Source organism: Mastomys coucha, unplaced genomic scaffold (assembly GCF_008632895.1).
Source record: "Mastomys coucha isolate ucsf_1 unplaced genomic scaffold, UCSF_Mcou_1 pScaffold21, whole genome shotgun sequence".
NCBI classification, from domain to species: Eukaryota; Metazoa; Chordata; class Mammalia; order Rodentia; family Muridae; genus Mastomys; species Mastomys coucha.
Window position 1 is genome coordinate 168,203,813 of NW_022196904.1, and position 18,457 is coordinate 168,222,269.

Sequence of the window (18,457 nt, forward strand, 5' to 3'; positions counted from 1 at the left end):
TAAAAAAAAAAAAAAAAGTGGACACAGGTTTGAAAGGCGAAGGTAGACTCGTGAAGGAACTTCACTGAAACAGACACAGGAAAGAGGATGTTCTGCTAAAGCAAGCACGTGAAAGGCCACATGAAGGATTCTTTGCTAACAACATGCATGCATTGGTCCACCTTACGTTGCATAGTTGAGCTGCATTTGTCAGGACTTCATAGAGAAACACACCAAAAAACCTCTGGTGGTGTGCTGCAGTTTCTTGCCACTTCAGTGGACTCAGGCTGACTGGATGCATGTGCTGAGGCACATGGAAGACACATGATGTTTGAAGGGTATAAATAGGATGTCACAGAGTGACAGAGCAAGCTTGGCTTGCTGGTACAGCTAGCTGCACAATGCTTGTGGGTCTCATGTCTTCCCTGAGAGAGAGGCACAGCTAAGAATTTCTCCTGGTGTCCCTCCAGGTCCCTCCTGCAGACTTGAGCCAAGCTGAGGCCTGGCTGTCTCTCTGCTAGGTCGAGTCACTGCTGTTGCTGATCCAGCTCTACTGAACTGGACTGCTGGTGTATCTGTGAGGTGTTTGTGAATGAATTGAATTGCTGATTTCCAGACAATGCAGATAGGAATTGCTCCAAAGAACCTTTCTAAACAGGAACACTTCCCCTCCCAATCCCCAACACCCCCATATCCATTCTTTTCCACTACCTCTGGTGGGTGGTGGGCTACAAGGGAAGTTAAAGTGTTTAAGAACAATCATTAAAAATAAGGTTTGAAAAACTAAAGTTACACTTTCTTCTACGAATTTTATACTTTTTGTTGTTGTTGTTGTGTTTTGTTTTGTTTCGAGACAGGGTTTCTCTGTGTAGCCCTGGATGTCCTGGAATTCACTCTGTAGACCAGGCTGGCCTCGAACTCAGAAATCCACCTGCCTCTGCCTCCCAAATGCTGGGGTTAAAGGCGTGCACCAGCTTAGATTCAGATTTCCTAACTGGACTTTCTGTTGTAGTGTTTTGTTCTTTTAAGTCAGGATCTCTGTAGCCCTTATACTTTGGCCTCTAACATTTTGGTTTTTTATCAATTTTTAGTTAATTTTTAATGTGGCATGAGGTAGGAGTCCAACACCATTCATTTGCATGTGACTGCCTAGCTAAAATGGAAATATATCCATTCTGCCTATTAGATTATTCTGGTGCCCTTATTGAAAATAACTTGACACCACTATGCTATCTTCATTATTGTAGTATTTTAGTGAGCTTTAAAGATCAGGAAATCAACACCAATAAGAAGGCCCAGCAAGTAAAGGAAATCCCTGCCAAGCTTAATAACCCAAGTTCAGATTTGCAGGACTCACATCATCAAAGGAGAGAACCAACTTGTAAAAGCTGCCCTCTGGGCTCCTTACACCTGGCATGGCAGGCACACACACATAAACACTGACACACTCATACACAATCTTTGATGAACTCTTTCCAATTGCTGGATATTTAATTTCTTAGTTTTCAGATGTTACTCACTAGTTTTGTTAAGCTGATTCCTTTGTGTTGTATTTTCATTTTACCATGTTCTTTTTATATACATTTGACATGACAGTTGACATGTGGGAGTGTAAGTATGGATGCGTGTTGCCAAGGTGCACATACTGAGTCAGAGTTAGTTCTCTCTTCGTACACTAGGATCTAGGGATCCAGTGCTTCTACCCACTAAGCCATCTTGCCAGTCCAATGTCACTGTTCTAATGTAGCCCAACTAACCTTGAACTTAGTATATAGCCGAGGCTAACTCTGAACTTCTAATCCTCCTGCCTCAACTCCCCAGTGCTGTGATTAGTAGCATCCACTGCCACACCCAGGTTTATGTGGTGATAGGGATTAAAACTAGGGTCCTGTGCATGTTTGGAAAGTATTTTACAAACTAAGCTGTATTCCTGTCCTTATTTTCTTCCTTTTGATGTTTTTATAAATGAAACTTCTTTTTCTTACTTTTATTCCTGTATTGGTCACTGCTAATGTACAGATATACAATAGATCTTCCATTTTGATCTTATAACGTGTAATCTTATTAAACTTGCATTTTGGTTCTAGTATTTGTTTTTTTGCAATTCCTTGAAATTCTTTTCATTAAAGTTTTCATAGTGTTCTGTTTTGTTCTGAGAGAGGGTCTTACTATATATACCAGGTCAGCCCTGAACTCACAGAATACCTGCCTATGCTTCCTGAGCCCCACCATGCCAGGCCTCATTAAGGATTTTTTTTAAGATCTATTTATTTATTTTATTTATATGAGTACACTGTAGCTGTCTTCAGACACACTAGAAGAGGGTGTCAGATCCATTACAGAAGCACCATGTGGTTGCTGGGAATTGAACTCAGGAACTCTGGAAGAGCAGTCAGTGCTTCTAACCACTGAGCCATCTCTCCAAGCCTAAAGATGTTTTAATAGACTTTAAAACACAAAGGCAATGGGAGAGGTTCTCAGAAAGAAAGGCACACCTCACAGCACAGGCATATGTTCCCCTTACAGCGAGCAGCAGAAAGACATACTCAGAGCTGAGTCAGCTCCTTTGAGTTTTCTAAGCATAAGATCATTTCATCAGAAAAAAAAAATATATATATGTGTGTGTGTGTGTGTGTGTGTGTGTGTGTGTGTGTGTGTGTGTGTGTATAGTTTTTCTTGAGCTGGGGAGATGGCTCAGTGGTTAAGAGCATTGACTGCTCTTCCAGAGGTCCTGAGTTTAATTCGCAGCAACCACATGGTGGCTCACAACCATCTGCAATGGGGCCTGATGCCCTCTTCTGGTGTGTCTGAAGAGAGCAATGGTGTACTCATATACATGAAATAAATAAATCTTTAAAAAAAAAAAATCTTAAAAAAAAAAAAGCTTTTCTTCTTCCTTTGCAATGTGGATGTGGTATCAATCTGCCTGTCTGTCGCTGAGATAAAATACTGACCAGAGACAGCTTGGAGACAGCAGGCTTGGCTTGGTTTCCATGTCCCAATCAGTCATCATTAAGAAAGTCAGGTCAAAAATTCAAACAAGAGAAGAGTCAGGAAGCATGGAGGAGAGCTGCTTATTGGCCTGCTTTGCTCTGAAACTTCACAAGCCTGGCCCCCATCATCTGCACCTCTCTCCACATTTCTATTTTCTGAGCTCTCATAACAACTCATTAATTTCTGAGAATTCTACAGACTTTTCTAGCCCAAAACTTCACATGCTCCCACAATCTTCCCAACAAACAACATAGTCAGGTTTGTCGCAGTTACAGCCTGGTCTAGAACCAATTTCTGTTCTAGTTTGCATCTGTCACTGTGATTAAACAGCATGACCAAAAGCAACTTGGGGAGGTGTCATAGTTAGAGTTTCCATTGCTGTAAGGAGGCACCATGACCAATGAAACTCTTATAAAGGACAACATTTAATTGGGGCTGGCTTACTGGTTCTGAGGTTCAGTCCATTATCATCATGGCAGGAAGCATGGCAGCATCCAGGCAGGCATGGCGCTGGAGAAGGAGCTGAGAGTTCTACATCTTGTTCCAAAGGGAACCAGGAGAAGACTGACTCTCTCGGGCAGCTAGGAGGAGGGTCTCATTGCCCATCCCCACAGTGACATACTTCCTCCAACAAAGCCACGCCTACTCCAATAAGGCCACACCTACTAACAGTGCCATTTCCTAGGCCAAGCATATTCAAACCATCACAGCAGGAAAATATTTCTCTTTCCATGTTATAACCCATCATCAAAGGATGCTGTCATGGTTTGTGTATGCTTGGCCCAGGCAGTGGCACTATTAGGAGGTGTGGCCTTATTGGAGTAGGTGTGTCACAGTGGGTGTGGGTTATAAGACTCTCATCCTAGCTGACTGGGAAGTCAGTATTCTGCTAGCAGCCTTCAGATAAAGATGTAGATCTCTCAGCTCTGCCTGTGCCATGCCTGCCTGGATACTATGCTTCAACCTTGATGATACTGAACTAAATCTCTGAACCTGTAAGCCAGCCCCAATTAAATGTTGTTTTTATAAGATTTGCCTTGGTCATGCTGTCTGTTCACAGCAGTAAAACCCTGACTAAGATAGAAGTAAAGGCATGAATTCAAATAAAAACCCAGGAGTCAGCAACTGAAGCAGAGACAAGGGAGGAATGCTTCTTACAGGCTTGCTCTCTCTCCATGGCACACTCAGCTTGCTTTCTTACACAACCCAGGCCCACCTGTTCAGGGGTAGCACTTCCCACAGTGGGATGTGGGCCCTCCCAAGTCAATTGGCAGTTGAGAAAATGGCCACAGACAAGGCCCACAGACTCTGTTTCAGTCAAATTGACAAAAAACTAACCAGCACAGGTGCTTTTTGTTTCTTTTCTTACTTAATTAACCTGACTAGAGCCTCTAGGACACTGTTGAAAACAACTTTCAGGAGTATACATTCTTGTTTTATCTCTGAGGGAAAAAAATCAATTTTTCATCATGTGGCATGAGGGTTGGCTATGTGTTTTCCATAGATGTACCTGGCAGGTAAAGAAGAACCCTTCAAGCCATTAAAGGTGGCATACACCTTTAATCCCAGCACTCAGAAGGCAGAGATCTCTGAGTTGGAGGCCAGCCTGGTCTACAGAGTGAGTTCCAAGACAGCTAGGGATACACAGTGGAACCCTGTCTCAAAAAAAACAAAAAGCCAACCAACCAACCAATCACACACACACACAAGCACACCGCGCACACATGCACACACAGAAGAGGAGAAGAAACTTTCAAGGCTGGAGAGATGGCTCAGAGTTAGGAGTATTTACGTCTCCTATGGAGGACACAAGTTGGGTTCCCAGTACACACTTGGTGACTTAGAACCACATTTAACTCCAGAACTTGACACCTTCTTCTGGCCTCATCAGGCACTGCACACATAGTGCACAGACATACATGCACGGAAATTCCTATACCTGTAAAATGAATGAAAAAAAGAACAGGAGGAAAAAGAAGAGAGTGACAGACAGACAGACAAGCCCTTCTAATTGTGGGGTCCTATTTTCTCCCTTTCAATAGCTAACTGGGACTGAAAATAATAAATTAGTAAATTTGACTTTGGTTTCCAGAATGTACATTTAAAAAATGATTTATGTACTTGTGTCCAGCAAGGTGCAAATGTGGAGATCAGCCGACAACTCGCAGGAGTCAGTTCTTTCTTTCCCGAGGGTGGGGGGAGCCGGCTCAGAGAAGTGGGCAGGATTGTGGAAGGAGGGCAGTGAGCAGGATGTAAAGTGAATAAGTTACCAGAAAAAAATCCAAATGTTGCTTCATTTTTCTAATTTTTCAGCAAATTATCTTCAAACTGTTTGAATTCTGGGTAGCTGCAGTCTGTGTTTTTCTAAACTCTATTTTCTCCCTTTAACAGTCTATTTTTACTACTCCATGGCACCTCCTGTTTCAGGTTCACTGGCATCATTAGCCCTTCCAACAGAGGCCCTAGCTGCCTCTGAATAGGGCGCTCTGAATGTTAGTGAGAGTCTAAGATTCAGAGGGCTGTGGAAATAGCAAACCTTGAAATTCAAGTTCCAGGCCAAAACAAAATCAAAATAGCTAAATAAAATGGACATTCCCGGGTTAAGCTACAGAAGGGAAAATATATTACACTTCCCTATAATTCTTTTCTTCCAATATTGGCTAGTTTGATGTCAACTTGCCACAAGGTAAAGACATCACAAAGGAGGGAATCTCAACTGAGAAAATGAGATCCAGCCTCCATAAGATCCAGCTGTAAGGAATTTTCTTACTAGTGATTGATGGGGAAGGGCCCAGCCTATTTAAGTAGTGCCATCCTAGGCTATGGTCCTGAGTTCTATAAAACAACAAGCAAAAAAGCTGGCAAACCATGAGGTGGAAGCCAGTAAGCATCACCCCTCCATGGCCTCTGTATCAGCTCCTGCTTCCAGGTTCCTGCCCTTACTGCTTTTGATGATCAACTGATATATGCAACTGTGAATCTTAAAGAACTAGTAATGAGCAAACCAGGCATGATGGCACATGCTTGATTACCTCAACTCTAGGAAAGCAGAGACAAAGCATCATAAATTTGAGGCCAGCCTGGACTACAAAGCAAGACATTATTAGAAAGAAAGTGGATAGTCATATGTAGTGGCACATGCCTTTAATCCCAGCACGCAGATGATAAAGGTAGGTGGGTCTTTGTGAGTTTGAGGCCAGCCTGGTATACAGAGAGAAACCCTGTCTCAAACAAACAAACAAACAAAAATAGAGACAGCAATCCAGGATAGCCAGTTTAGTTCCACTAAAGGACACACTGATCAAAATTTCCAGGACAACCTTCTAACTATAAACTAACTCAATTTCCTACACAATGCGTCTTTCTCATGTCAGGCCTACCCCACCCATGTGAGTTTTCATCTCTACTAAGGGCAAAATTCCTAACACAAGCCTGTGGAACCCTTCATTGCCGGTCACTTGAACTTTAGGGATCAAAGTTACTTTAAAATCTCTTTGTTTCAATTTCTTTTATTTATCAAAGCAAGGCCTCATGGGGCATTTACACATGTTCTTCGGCCTGAGTACTCTCTCCTCTCTTTTCTAGTTAATGACTGCTCTTCTGTCCTTAGTATTCTAGACAGTCCCTCAGAAAAGCTTGCCCTGGCCTCCCTGTCACGCCTTTAATTATAATTCCTTGTAAGTGCTCAATTCCAAGTTACCATTTACGATGATTCTCCCACCAATCAGCAGACCTCACAAAGGCAGAGTGTACTTGCTTTTACTTCTCTTTATTCCCACTGCTGAGTTAGTTCAAAGCCTTTTCATTATTTCATACACCCTCAGACAAACATATGTTCCCGCTTATACAACAGAGGCCTACAATTAGAGTCAGAGAGGTTAATTCCTGTCTTGACATCTTTTCATCCAAATCCAGACCCAATCTCTTCTCTGTCTCTTTAGTGACATCAGGTAGTGCCACAGCCCATGTCAAGACAATCTCTTTAGCACGGTAGCCCACATGGGTCTTCTACAAACTTGTGGGTTCCTCTGTATTTCTATGCTAAGCTGGTGGCTTTCCATACACTGCCACATTATCATTGCGTAATGTTTTATGTCTGAGTACCTTTTCATTTAGCAAGCACAAACATTCTCTGGGTTCCTAAAGGGTAACTACAGTTTAATTTGCTATTCTAGTGCCCATTTACATTATGAATTCTCTGGGCACATCTGCAGGAGGAATTAACAAGAGCCTCTCATAGCCTGAAATGAGGGCTCAGCCCACAGCTTATCACTAACTTTGGCAATGACGGTGCTTTGGAGGATGCCTGGAGATGTTAGATTATTTCTCTGAAAAACCACCTTTTGGCAGACAGTTCAAAACAAGTGTGATAGAAGAACATTAAATCATTCATTATTTTACATTTCTGGATATATTTAGAATAGTTCATAAGAAAGCATTTTTAAATATAGAATATTAACATATTCTATAACTCTTAAGATTAATCAACATTGTCAACTTTCATTCTTCCCACCTGAGGCATGGAAAATCTTTTTACATTTTCAGTAAATTAATTTCTGCTAAAACTATACCAATGGGCAAAAACCGATGTCACTAGTCATAAACCGATGTCACTAGTCATAAACCGATGTCACTAGTCATAAACCGATGTCACTAGTCATAAACCGAGTCACTAGTCATAAACCTATGTCACTAGTCATAAACCGATGTCACTAGTCATAAACCGATGTCACTAGTCATGAACCGATGTCACTAGTCATGAACCGATGTCACTAGCCATGAACCGATGTCACTAGTCATAAACGATGTCACTAGTCATGAACCGATGTCACTAGTCATGCTGGCTACTCCCGTGGCTGACTACTACTCACCACAAACTATGTGTATGAAATACATTTATATTGTTTTTAATGGTGGGACAGCACACATTTGACAGCGCTTGCTGTGGTGGTCAGAGGACAGCGTTCTGTCTACCATGAGAGTCCCAAGGACCCAACTCAGGTGGCCAGGCTCAGCATATACTCAGTTTCTAATTTTCTAATTCAATTTTTGGAGATAGATTCTCACATTAGCCAGGCCTTGAACTTCTCTATATGGCTGAAGATGGCCCTGAACATCTGATCTTGTCGGCTCTATCTAGTGCAAGAATTTATAAATTCTATTAATCATGATTTTGACCTATACTAATACAAAAATGAAGTTTTTATATTTTTTTCTTTTCAGTTATATTTATTGCTTCTTTTTTTTTTTTTAATTTATTATATGTAAATACACTGTAGCTGTCTTCAGACACCCCAGAAGAGGGCATCAGATCTCATTATGGATGGTTGTGAGCCATCATGTTGCTGAAATTTGAACTCAAGACCTTCATTCAGAAGAGCAGTCAGTGCTCTTAACCGCTGAGCCATCTCTCCAGCCCCTATTGCTTCTTTTTTTATTTTAAGATTGAATGTTTCTTGGTTTTGAGACAGGTTTCACTCTGTAGCTCAGGCTGGCCTTGAACTAAATTTGTAACCCTGGTTGGCCTTGAACTCATAGCAATCCTCCTGCCTCATTTTCCTGAGTGCTGCGATTACAGATGTGATCCACAAGATTCAGCTTCATATATTATTCTGTAAGTGACTTCTTATATTTTTCTTTTATAAAGCATTTAGTTACTGTGGAGAGGGGTTGCATATGCCTCACAATAGTGTGTAAGTCAGAGAAGAACTTTCAGCAACCCATTCTCTCCTTCCACCATGTGGGTTAGAGTGGAGGAGGATTGAACAAGCTTAGCGACATGCACTATTATCCATATAAGCTAAAAGACAGGAGCTCAGTGAATATCATTCTTCTCTCTCTTTTCCCTAATGTGGCTAAGGAACAAAATCCAGGGCCTTATTACTGGTGTATACCCACACACAGTCCCCCAAACAGAATTTATTCTCTACTAAGAAGGGTTTTTAAAAAGGACAGGAAATTGACTCTTCATAAAAACATAAATATAAAATCATTTTTTGAAATAAGGCTAATGTAAATGGGATTTGTTATCACAGAACTAAATCATATTTTCCAATTTAGAGTAAAATACACATTATAAAGTAGGGTGTGATAGGTCATCCCTGCAGAACTCTGAACTTAGAAGTTTCTGGCAAAAGAATTGCCACCAGTTAAAGGACATCGTGGGCTATGGAGACCAGCCTAGACTACAGAGGGAAACCCAATCTTTAAAAAGGAGGAGGGGGAGGCATGGTGGACCTATAACCTCACTCTTCAGGAAGTGACGGAAGCCGGTTTCAGAAAGATGGAATACAACATAGCCATCTATTGAGTTACATGCCAGCCAGGACTACATAGCAAGATACTGTCTGAAAAGAAGTACGTGGGGGGGGGGGTGGTATATGGGAGGGAGTGATAACAAACCCATATAAACTGGAGAGATGCTCAGCTGTTAAGAGAGCTAACTATTCATTTTGAGAACCCAGGCTCAATTCCCATTACCCATGTGGTGGCTTGCAACTATCTGTGACTACAATCTCAAGAGATTTAATGCCCCTTTCTGGACTCTGTAGGCACTGCATGCATATAGTACACAAACATACAGGCAAGCAAAACACTCATACACATAATAAATCAATTTTTTTAATTAAAAAAAAAAAAAAGAAAACCAACAAGAGAAGAGCTGGTCATAGTAGCTGGTGACCTGTAATCCTATCACTTGGTAGATGCAGGAAAATCATGATGTAGATCACCCTTACTTATGTTCCAGGCCAGACTGTGCCATGTAAGATCCTCAAGCAAACATACAAAACAACAACATTTAAAAAAAAAAAAAAAAGAAGAAGAAGAAGAAAAAGAAGAAGAAATGGGAATTCCCCTTAGTACAAATCACAAAGCTAAGTGGACTTTGTGTCAGTCTATATCCCACGTGGATAAAAGAGAAACACACGCTAGAAGGTGGCTCAGATAGTACACGAAGCAAAAAATAAGTTAAATATTACATACCCTGCTTAATCTCGTTTTCCTTCCAAAGGTTGGTGGCCTATTTCTCTTTCCATGAGAAGGAATATTAATTATAGCATCCTAAAATATTTCATAAAGCCATGCATGCTTCCAGAGGCTCTAGATATAAAGTACTTGTTATACAAGCATGAAAACCCAAGGTCCAGCCCCTAGTGCCCACATAAAAGCCAAGTGTGCCTGTGGCATCTACAGCCCTGTCCCAGGGAGGACAAGGATAGGCAGACCCCTGGAGCTCACCAGCCAGCTAGCTTAGGTACCAACAAGCTCTGGGTTCTTTGAGAAACCCAGTCTGGAGAACAATAGCAGAATCCACCCAAAGCTGACCTTAGACTTCTACACACATACGTGTACCCCCACAAAAAAGAATAAAAATAGCCTGGCATATTGGTACAAGCCTTTAATCACAGGAGCCAGAGGGAGGCAAATTTCTGAATTCAAGCTCAGCCTGGTGGACCTAGTGAATTCCAGGGCTGCATGGTGAGAACGTGTCTCAAAATAAATAAACATCAAAATGCAAATTTCAGAAACTAGAGGTCAAATAAATGTATGCATTTTATTTATTTGTTTATCCTGACCATGTATACACTAATACAAAAATATTTACACAGGTAAGAGCTGGTTGTAAAAAATCTACATTAAGCAATAATTTTGAAAGCCTTTCGGTTCTGAGTGTAGTGGGCCATGCCTATATAATTCCAGATCTGGGGAGCTCTACACAGGAGGATCTCGAAGTTAAGTCATCCTTGTGCTGCAGATACATAGTCCTTGCCAAATAAAAACTAAAACAAACAAAAGTAGGTTTGATGGTTACTGTTTTGAGATAGGGTCTCTCTCTGTAACCCGGACTGGTTTTTAATTTGCGAAGAACCTCCCAGATCTGCTGGCCATGCCTACGCAGCTTTTTGTTTGTTCTTTTGAGACAGAGTCAAACTCTTTAGTAGTAGAGGTTGACCTTGAACTCCTAATCCTCCTGCCTCCTTCTCTCCAGTGCTGGGTTACAGGATTGGACACCTACCATATCCTAGCTCGCTTGTTTGTTTGTTTGTTTGTTTGTTTTAAACTATAGTCTAAGCTACTCTGGAACTCATAATACAGACCAGGTGGCTTCAAACTCCAGGTAATCCTTCTGTCTCAGTTTCCCCAAGTCTGGGATTATAGGCCTGAGAAACCATTCCAGGCTCGACTATTCCACAAACGTTTGGCTAGCAAAAATAAAAAATAAAAAAAAAAAAGTAGGCACAACCAACGGAAAGCTACCAAAGCATCCCACCAATCACAGCACTAAACAACGCCACAGGTCGTCCAAATTACGCATTTGTTTAAGTCAACAACAGCTCTTTCCACCCTCCCAAGCTATCCCCTTCCAGCGTCAGAGAAGACAGAGGGATGATTTGTGACTTCTCCCTTTTTTGATCCCTCGGCCCCGGATCCACCTGCTTAGAAGTGTCAAGGAGACTAGGAATGGTTAACGGTGACCAGCTGCCGAAAGAAACAAACACTGCTGACAACCCACAGCTGAGCAAGCAAGGGCTGTTTATCCACCAGCGCCTCCCCTTTGGAGGCTGCCCGCAAGCCCTCCGGGGCTGGGCGACAGCACCTCCCAGAAGGTTCCTGGACAGGCAAAGGGGTTCTCGTGTCCCACCCCCATGTCCCCCCTAATCCCCCGCCATACACACAAGAGGCGCCGGTGCGAACTGTCGGCTTACCCACCCGCCCCCTCCGGAGCAGCCTTGCACTAAGCCCCGAAGATGGGGCTCTGACGCGGCCAAGGCTGACCCGAGCGAGCCCCCGGCCTCGCGCCGCCGCGGCCCGGCGTGCTAGACCCGGCCCAGACACTGGCCCACCACGCCGCCACCCCTCACCTGGCTCTGTCCCACCTGAGCGCGAGAGCTGAGGGGGCAAGACGCGGAGAAGGGGCGCTGACCTTGTTGCTACTGACAGCGAAGCGCCACATGCTGCCGCTTCCCGGACGGCGGCCCGAAGGACATTTTTATTTTTTTTCCCCCTGGAGGAAGGAAACGGGAGGGCGCCGGCCCGGCGGCGGCGGGCACGGCGGCGGGGGTCCCGACGGGCTGTGCAGCCTCTAGCGGGGACGGTCCGAGGACTACATCTCCCAGGCTGCTCCGAGCCGCCCCTGCGTCGTGACCCCGGCGCGCACGGAGGCGGTGACTCTTACCTCACAGAGGTAGCTCCTCCGCCGGCAGCAGCTCGGCGCCCCGGCGGTCCATGGACCGGAACCCTGGGCGGACCGGCAGGAACCCGGGCCGCGACCGCCGCCTCCCGGCCCCAGGCTCCTCCTCCTCGCTCCCCGCCGCCCTCTGCGGTCGCCCGCCGGCCGCGCACTGCCACCGCGGGTCTCTGGGAGCCACGCCGGGAGGCCGTGTGGCGGGTCCGCGGCCGCCGCGGGACTGAGGCCTACTCCGCCGCCTCTCAGTGCTATTGTCCCGGGGCCTGACCCTGAGCGGGGCTGCGAGCGAGGGCCGAGCTCGCCGGCTCCGCGGAAGATGCCGGATCAAGCCCTTCAACAGATGCTGGACAGGTAGGAGCAGCGTGGGGCAGGGAACCGCCGGCCTTCGACCTGGGCCTGCCCATGCTGGCCTCGAGGCCCCGAGAGCGGGGATCCTGCGGTCCGCCGAGAGTTCCACCGCCCGGAGGCCGGGAGAAGGGCTCTGAGTTTGGAGATGGCACTGGAGGGAAGAGCAGGCGAGCGGCCTGGGTCGTAGACTTAGAAACTTAGTTAAAGGAGGGAGGTCTGCTTTGGCCGAAGTCTGTGTTTTGAGGTGAAGAGGCGCTGTTGTTAACCAATGCTATTAGTTTCTATTTCTCCCCCGACTATGTTGTAAAGGGTTTGGCAGCGACGCCACTGGGAAGAACTGATTATCAATTCTGGAGAATGGCCCCTTGCGCTTACACAATGCAAGGGTGAGCATTCTTTTTTTTTAAAAGCCTGGGTTTCGTTTCTCCTTTACCCCCACCCCACCCTATCCCATCCCATCCCTACCCCCAAACCGAAAGGTCAGAATATCCACAAGGGAGCCTTAACGGTCGGGCACACTAGAGTAGAGGTTATGGAAAACAGCCACATGCATGCAACATTGAACACGTAACACACTTGATGATCGTTGCGTTCCCAGACACGTTTGGGCTTGTATTGGGACCAGTTGACCATTCCTGGGGTCTCCAGCCAGTAAAAACTCTTTGAAAACGTCTGCTGCACTGCCCTCTGCCGTTTAAATTCCAGCCAGTGAGTTTTGGAGACTAAACTAAGTCCACCTTTTCACCAAGGCAGCTGCTTGCTTGCTTGCTGTTCTGACCAATTGTTCAATCTAATTCATGTTTGTGGTTGCTTGCAACTCTAAGTAGACTAACTGGCCACTCACTTCAGCAGGTGATGCTCTCTCTGCAGTTAAGATCCAACTTTGTAACTTGTTAAATGAAGGCCCTCTCTTGATTGAGGTTATAACCATTAACTGCTGGGGCTGGGAGGGGGCATCAAAGATCCATCAGGGAAGGCAAGGAGTTACTCCCTCATTTTATTCTAAAGCCTAGGTCAGAATTTATCCTAAATCCTTGGTACTTAGCAGCTATTCTGCTAGAACTAGTGAACTTGTCAGTTTCTCCAGTTGTCTAGGAGTCTGGTCTCTTCTCAGGTTTATCTTTCATTATAATTTATCATACTTGACTAGATGTGTCATACTGAATATGACCAGAGAGATTACTGCCTGCCACATCGATTCCAGTTAAAATAGACTTGATTCTGGTATTGCATAGTTAATTATTTGCTCTGATGACATTCCACTTTCACATTTATGTGGTGACATTTAGAACAATTCTTATGTCTAGATGTTGTCTTGGCTTCTCATATATTCTTTGGAGGATTTCATAAAAGCCAGTGAGTGCTAATGAAGCAGTTACAGAAACTTGGGAATTCTGGCTGTCCTTTTTAGAAACATATAACTTATTATGGTCGTTTTCCACTCCCATCACCGTAGCTCATCCCCATCCTCTCCTGAGCGTTTTCTTCCCAAGAAACGCTCATTCTGTGTCCCATCACCCCCTCGTTTCTGTGTGTGTTCCACTAAATTTAATTAGGATTGCTTGCACAAGCATGAGTCTGGGTTATTTACAGGAGCCTGGGCAAGTTATCAGTGAGCATACCTCTAAATTTACTCCCTCCTCCTCTAGTGGCAGTATCCAAAGTTCAGGGTAGGCCTGGGGCTTTGAGTCCCTTCTCTATTCCTGATGCAGTGGTGTGTAGATCTTACTGGGTTAACCATAGCTACGGTAGGTGCATGAGCACAAGGCCAGAAGACCAAATGCACATCACTCCTCATCTCACAGCTCCTACATTCTTTTTGCCCCCTTCCAATTTTTTTTAGAACGCTTGAAATTTTTCATTATAAAATATGAGGAAAACAAACATGCATATATATGTAATTTATGACGAAGGTGACTGTTCCTGCCTCTACCATACTCGGTTTATTCAGTGCTGGGAATTGAACCCAGAGTTTCATGCATGCTAGGTAAGCACTGGTTCAACTGAACCAGTTCCCATCCCTTACTTAGCACTGATATGTAGCCTTACTTGTCTACTTACGTGTTATCTCCTTAAAATAAAAAATTTAAGAGAGCATGGGAACCGGGCAGTGGTGGTAATTTTTTTTAATGAAGCAGAGTTGAAGATTTTTGGGGGGGGCCAACAGGGGTTTGTTCTTGTTGTGTTTGTTTGTTTGTTTCTGGAGGGGAAACTGGGAAAAGAAAAATCATATGACATGTAAATAAAGAAAGTATCTAATAAAAAAATGAAAAAAAAAGATACTTTAATACTGGCTTCAGCATGAGGATTAAGAACAAAGAGGTAGTGCTCAAGGAAAAAAATTTGAGACTATGTATGTGGGTTTCTCAGAGTCCCAGAGACTAAGTCATATCCAAGTATGGGTAAAGTGTTTCTACAAGGTAGAGTTAGGTTTTTGTTATTTTGTTTTTCAGTTTCCTTTGTATATGTGGAGGTCAGAGGTTGGCTCCTTTCTTTCGAAATGTGTGTCCTACATACCAAGGTCAGATAGTCAGGCTTTGCCGCAGGTTCTTTTACCCACTGAAGCATTTTGCCCCTTTTCCCCAGTTTTAATAGAAAGTTTTTACTTGGAGTGCATATTGAAGTCCAAGATTTTCTACAAGAGCTGGGAACACATCCATTTGTAGTACCTGACTATACAGTCAGGCTTTCCCACTGTGCATATTAAACCACTTGTTCTAATAGAAACTAATTACCTAAGTGAAAAGCACTTTTTCCCTTCACAAACTTCAGTGGAGGAAAGGGGTTCTCTGAGAGTTAAATCAATATCAAAATTTGTTTAGTAGGCTGGGGGGGTGACTCAACTGGTAACATGTTTGCCAAATATACACAAAGCCCAAATTCATCTCCAGTGTAAAGAGTGGTGGAGACAAGTGGTCCAGAAGTTTAGTTATGCTCAGTTGCATAGAGTATTTGTGCTAACCTAGACCACATGAGACCTTGTCTGGGGGAAGAAAAGTAACAGAAAACAGAAATTGCAAATTCAGTATAATTATCCAAGAAAAATGAAGTATCTTTAAAAGTGTTTAGTACCAGGCTTAGTATAGATTAAAAGTTTGGTGGTACATACCTTTAATCCTGTTGCCCAGGAGGCAGAGATGAGCTTCATCCACGTAATGAGAGGCTTTCTCAGAAAAAAGGTGCTTAGTGGTGGTAGTTGTAGAGACTGTGTCTTGCTGCTCAGGGTTGCCTCTGATTTCTTGGGCTTGTCTCAACTCTCCAAGTTGCTGGACTGCACAAATGTGTCACTGTGTCCAACCAGAAAAATGTGCTTAAATTTGCTACTTGATAGAGTTATTTAGTTAGAATAGCCATTCGGACACTGTGAGGTTTATGTTGGGTTTTACACTTTCACTATTGAATACTTTGTATACACTTATTTATCACCAGAAACTTATGGGGGGGAGGAGGGATCCATGACAGAACAAGAAAACAGCACCAATTACCTGCATTCAGTCCTTCCTCATCCCCTAATATTTACCCTTCCTTGTCTCCTTTGTATCTTTACCCACATTTCTTTACATACAGACAGATACATGGTTTGGAGTAAAGAAACCAGGAAAGTGGGGCCTTGTTTGCCTGGGTGCTGCAGCTTCAGTTTATAGGACTTCTCTGTTATTTTATACAGTAATGTTCCCTTCTCCTAGGTTTTACTTCTTTCAATTAAAGTCAACACCATATATTGTAGACTAAGACCCAACTATGAGGGAGGGTTCTTTAAAAATTCATTGAAATGTAGATTTTGGGCCTATTTAGTTTTGTTGCATGCATTTTACTTGTAGGATCCTTATACTATAGTTGTAAATATAGATTTTTAAATTTCATTTCTTTATTAGTATTTTGGGGGTTATTGGTTTGATTTTTGGTCTTTTTGTTTTGGGCGGGTTTGTTTTGTCTTTTGTGGGGCTTTTTGTTCTTGTTGTTTTGTTTGGGGGTTTTTCTGGTTTGGTTTGGTTTGGTTTTAATTTTTCAAGAACTGTTTCTTTGTGTAGCCTTGGATGTACTGGAAGTTGCTCTGTAGACCAGGCTGGCCTCTAACTCAGAGATCTACCTGTCTCTTCCTCCTGAGTTCTGGGCCTGTGCCATCACTGCCCACCCTCCAAAAGAGAATTATTTTAATATTAACATAAAAGTAATTCTGCCTGTGATAGTGGAAAAAAATCTAAATTTGGAAATCCAAACAACCAATCTATTCCCATAGAGTTTTACCTATTTTTCTGAACTTTTTTTTTTTATCTGTCTTTCTAGTAATTTTCTCTGACTAGGGTACAGAAATAGTTTCAAGTATCTTTTCTTTTTAAGACCTCTTGACCTTAGAAAAATCCAAATTTGGAAAGATCCAAATTTATTATTGCCATCCTGAAGTCATTTATACCTTCTTCACCCTTCTTCCCAGTGGTGGTATTGAATCAAGGGCCCTGTGACTCTGCCATACTAATAACTTACAACTCTCTGCTCTGTCTGTGAGATGGTGTTGCTGCATAGTTCAGGCTTATCTGAATTCAGAGGTCTCTATTGCCTCCCAAGTGCTGGCTTCAGAGATGGGAGTAAGCCACTACACTCAACTCTTGTAGTTGTTCTTCTTCTTCTTCTAAGATTTATTTATGTATATGAGTACACTGCACCTGTCTTCACACTCACCAGAAAAGGGTATCAGATCCCATTGCAGATGGATGTGAGCTACCATGTGGTAACTGGGAATTGAACTCAGGACCTCTGGAAGAGCTGTCAGTGCTCTTAACCACTGAGCCATCTCTCCAGCCCAACTCTTGTACTTCTTAAAGCTGTTACTATGGAGTGGGGCATGATAGTATATGCCTGTAATCCTGGCTAAATATTTGAGGTAGGGGGATTAAGAATTCAAGGCCAGCATAGGCCATGTGAGGCTCTGTCTCAAAAGAAAACCACAAGAAACAGAAAAGAAATTGTTGTGATGTCCTTTTTCTTCCTATAGCAATCCTTTATCATTAAGAGAAAGGAGTGGGCTTTAAAAATTGTTTGAGCCAGGCAGTGGTGGCACATGCCTTTAATTGCAGCACTTGGGAGGCAGAGGCAGATGGATTTCTGAGTTCGAGGCCAGCCTGCTCTATAGAGTGAGTTCCAGGACAGCCAGGGATACACAGAGAAACCCTGTCTCGGAAAAAAAACAAAACAAAACAAAACAAAAAAATTGTTTGGTTTCCTCAGTTGAAAATTGAATGGTCTGAGAATATGGCTCAGAACATTCTGCCTAGTATGTTTGTAATCCTGGATTGAGAGGGTAGGGGAACTATATATAAAAACACTAACACTTTGGTTTTCTAAGTTCAAGAGGTCTTAATAAACAAAAGATAGTTGAAACTGTTCCTGCTAGTTCACTAGTCAGGGGAAATTACTAGAAAGATGGAGTCCAAAAAAAAAAAAAGATGGATTAAAAACAAAATTCAGAAAATAGATTCTGTAGTAGAAGACAAAAAACAAGGCAGAAGAAAAGCTCTACTGGGAATAGATTGGTTGTTTGGCTCTATAATTTTTACAGGAATTCTCCAATACAGCATAATAGTTCCATCCCATTAGCTAAGAGCTTTATGTGTAGGAAGGAGGCTGGAACCCTAAAGGTAAAACATTTCTTTCTTAATTTACAGAAGTTGCTGGGTGTGTTTTGCCACCGATGAAGATGATAGAACAGCTGAATGGGTGAGACCATGCAGGTGCAGAGGATCTACTAAGTGGGTTCACCAGGCTTGTCTACAGCGCTGGGTAGATGAGAAGCAGAGAGGAAACAGCACGGCCAGAGTGGCCTGTCCTCAGTGCAATGCCGAGTACTTAATAGTGTTTCCAAAGCTGGGTAAGGACTGATTTAAGAATATCACAGACATGTTCATTGTTATTTTTCTATGCGTGTGTGTGTGTGTGTGTGTGTGTGTG

The 18,457-nt window shown here is 43.2% G+C and overlaps 2 protein-coding genes across 9 annotated transcripts in view; one reads left to right on the top strand and one right to left on the bottom strand.

The window, feature by feature from the left end:
- The window catches only part of Cpeb3 (cytoplasmic polyadenylation element binding protein 3), a 185,504-nt gene extending 173,199 nt beyond the window's left edge, over nt 1–12,305 (bottom strand). For 2 of the 8 annotated variants that reach the window (XM_031390182.1, XM_031390176.1), the window contains exon 1: nt 11,900–12,008. The gene's annotated coding sequence lies outside the window, so the exon portion shown is untranslated. The other 6 variants (XM_031390188.1, XM_031390186.1, XM_031390187.1 and 3 more) reach the window with 6 other exon arrangements.
- The window catches only part of Marchf5 (membrane associated ring-CH-type finger 5), a 20,135-nt gene continuing 13,816 nt past the window's right edge, over nt 12,139–18,457 (top strand). The window contains exons 1-2 of the mRNA XM_031390189.1: nt 12,139–12,514; nt 18,175–18,377. Coding sequence (XP_031246049.1) covers nt 12,480–12,514; nt 18,175–18,377 — 238 coding nt within the window. The 5' untranslated portion in view covers nt 12,139–12,479. The remainder of the gene's footprint in view (nt 12,515–18,174; nt 18,378–18,457) is intronic.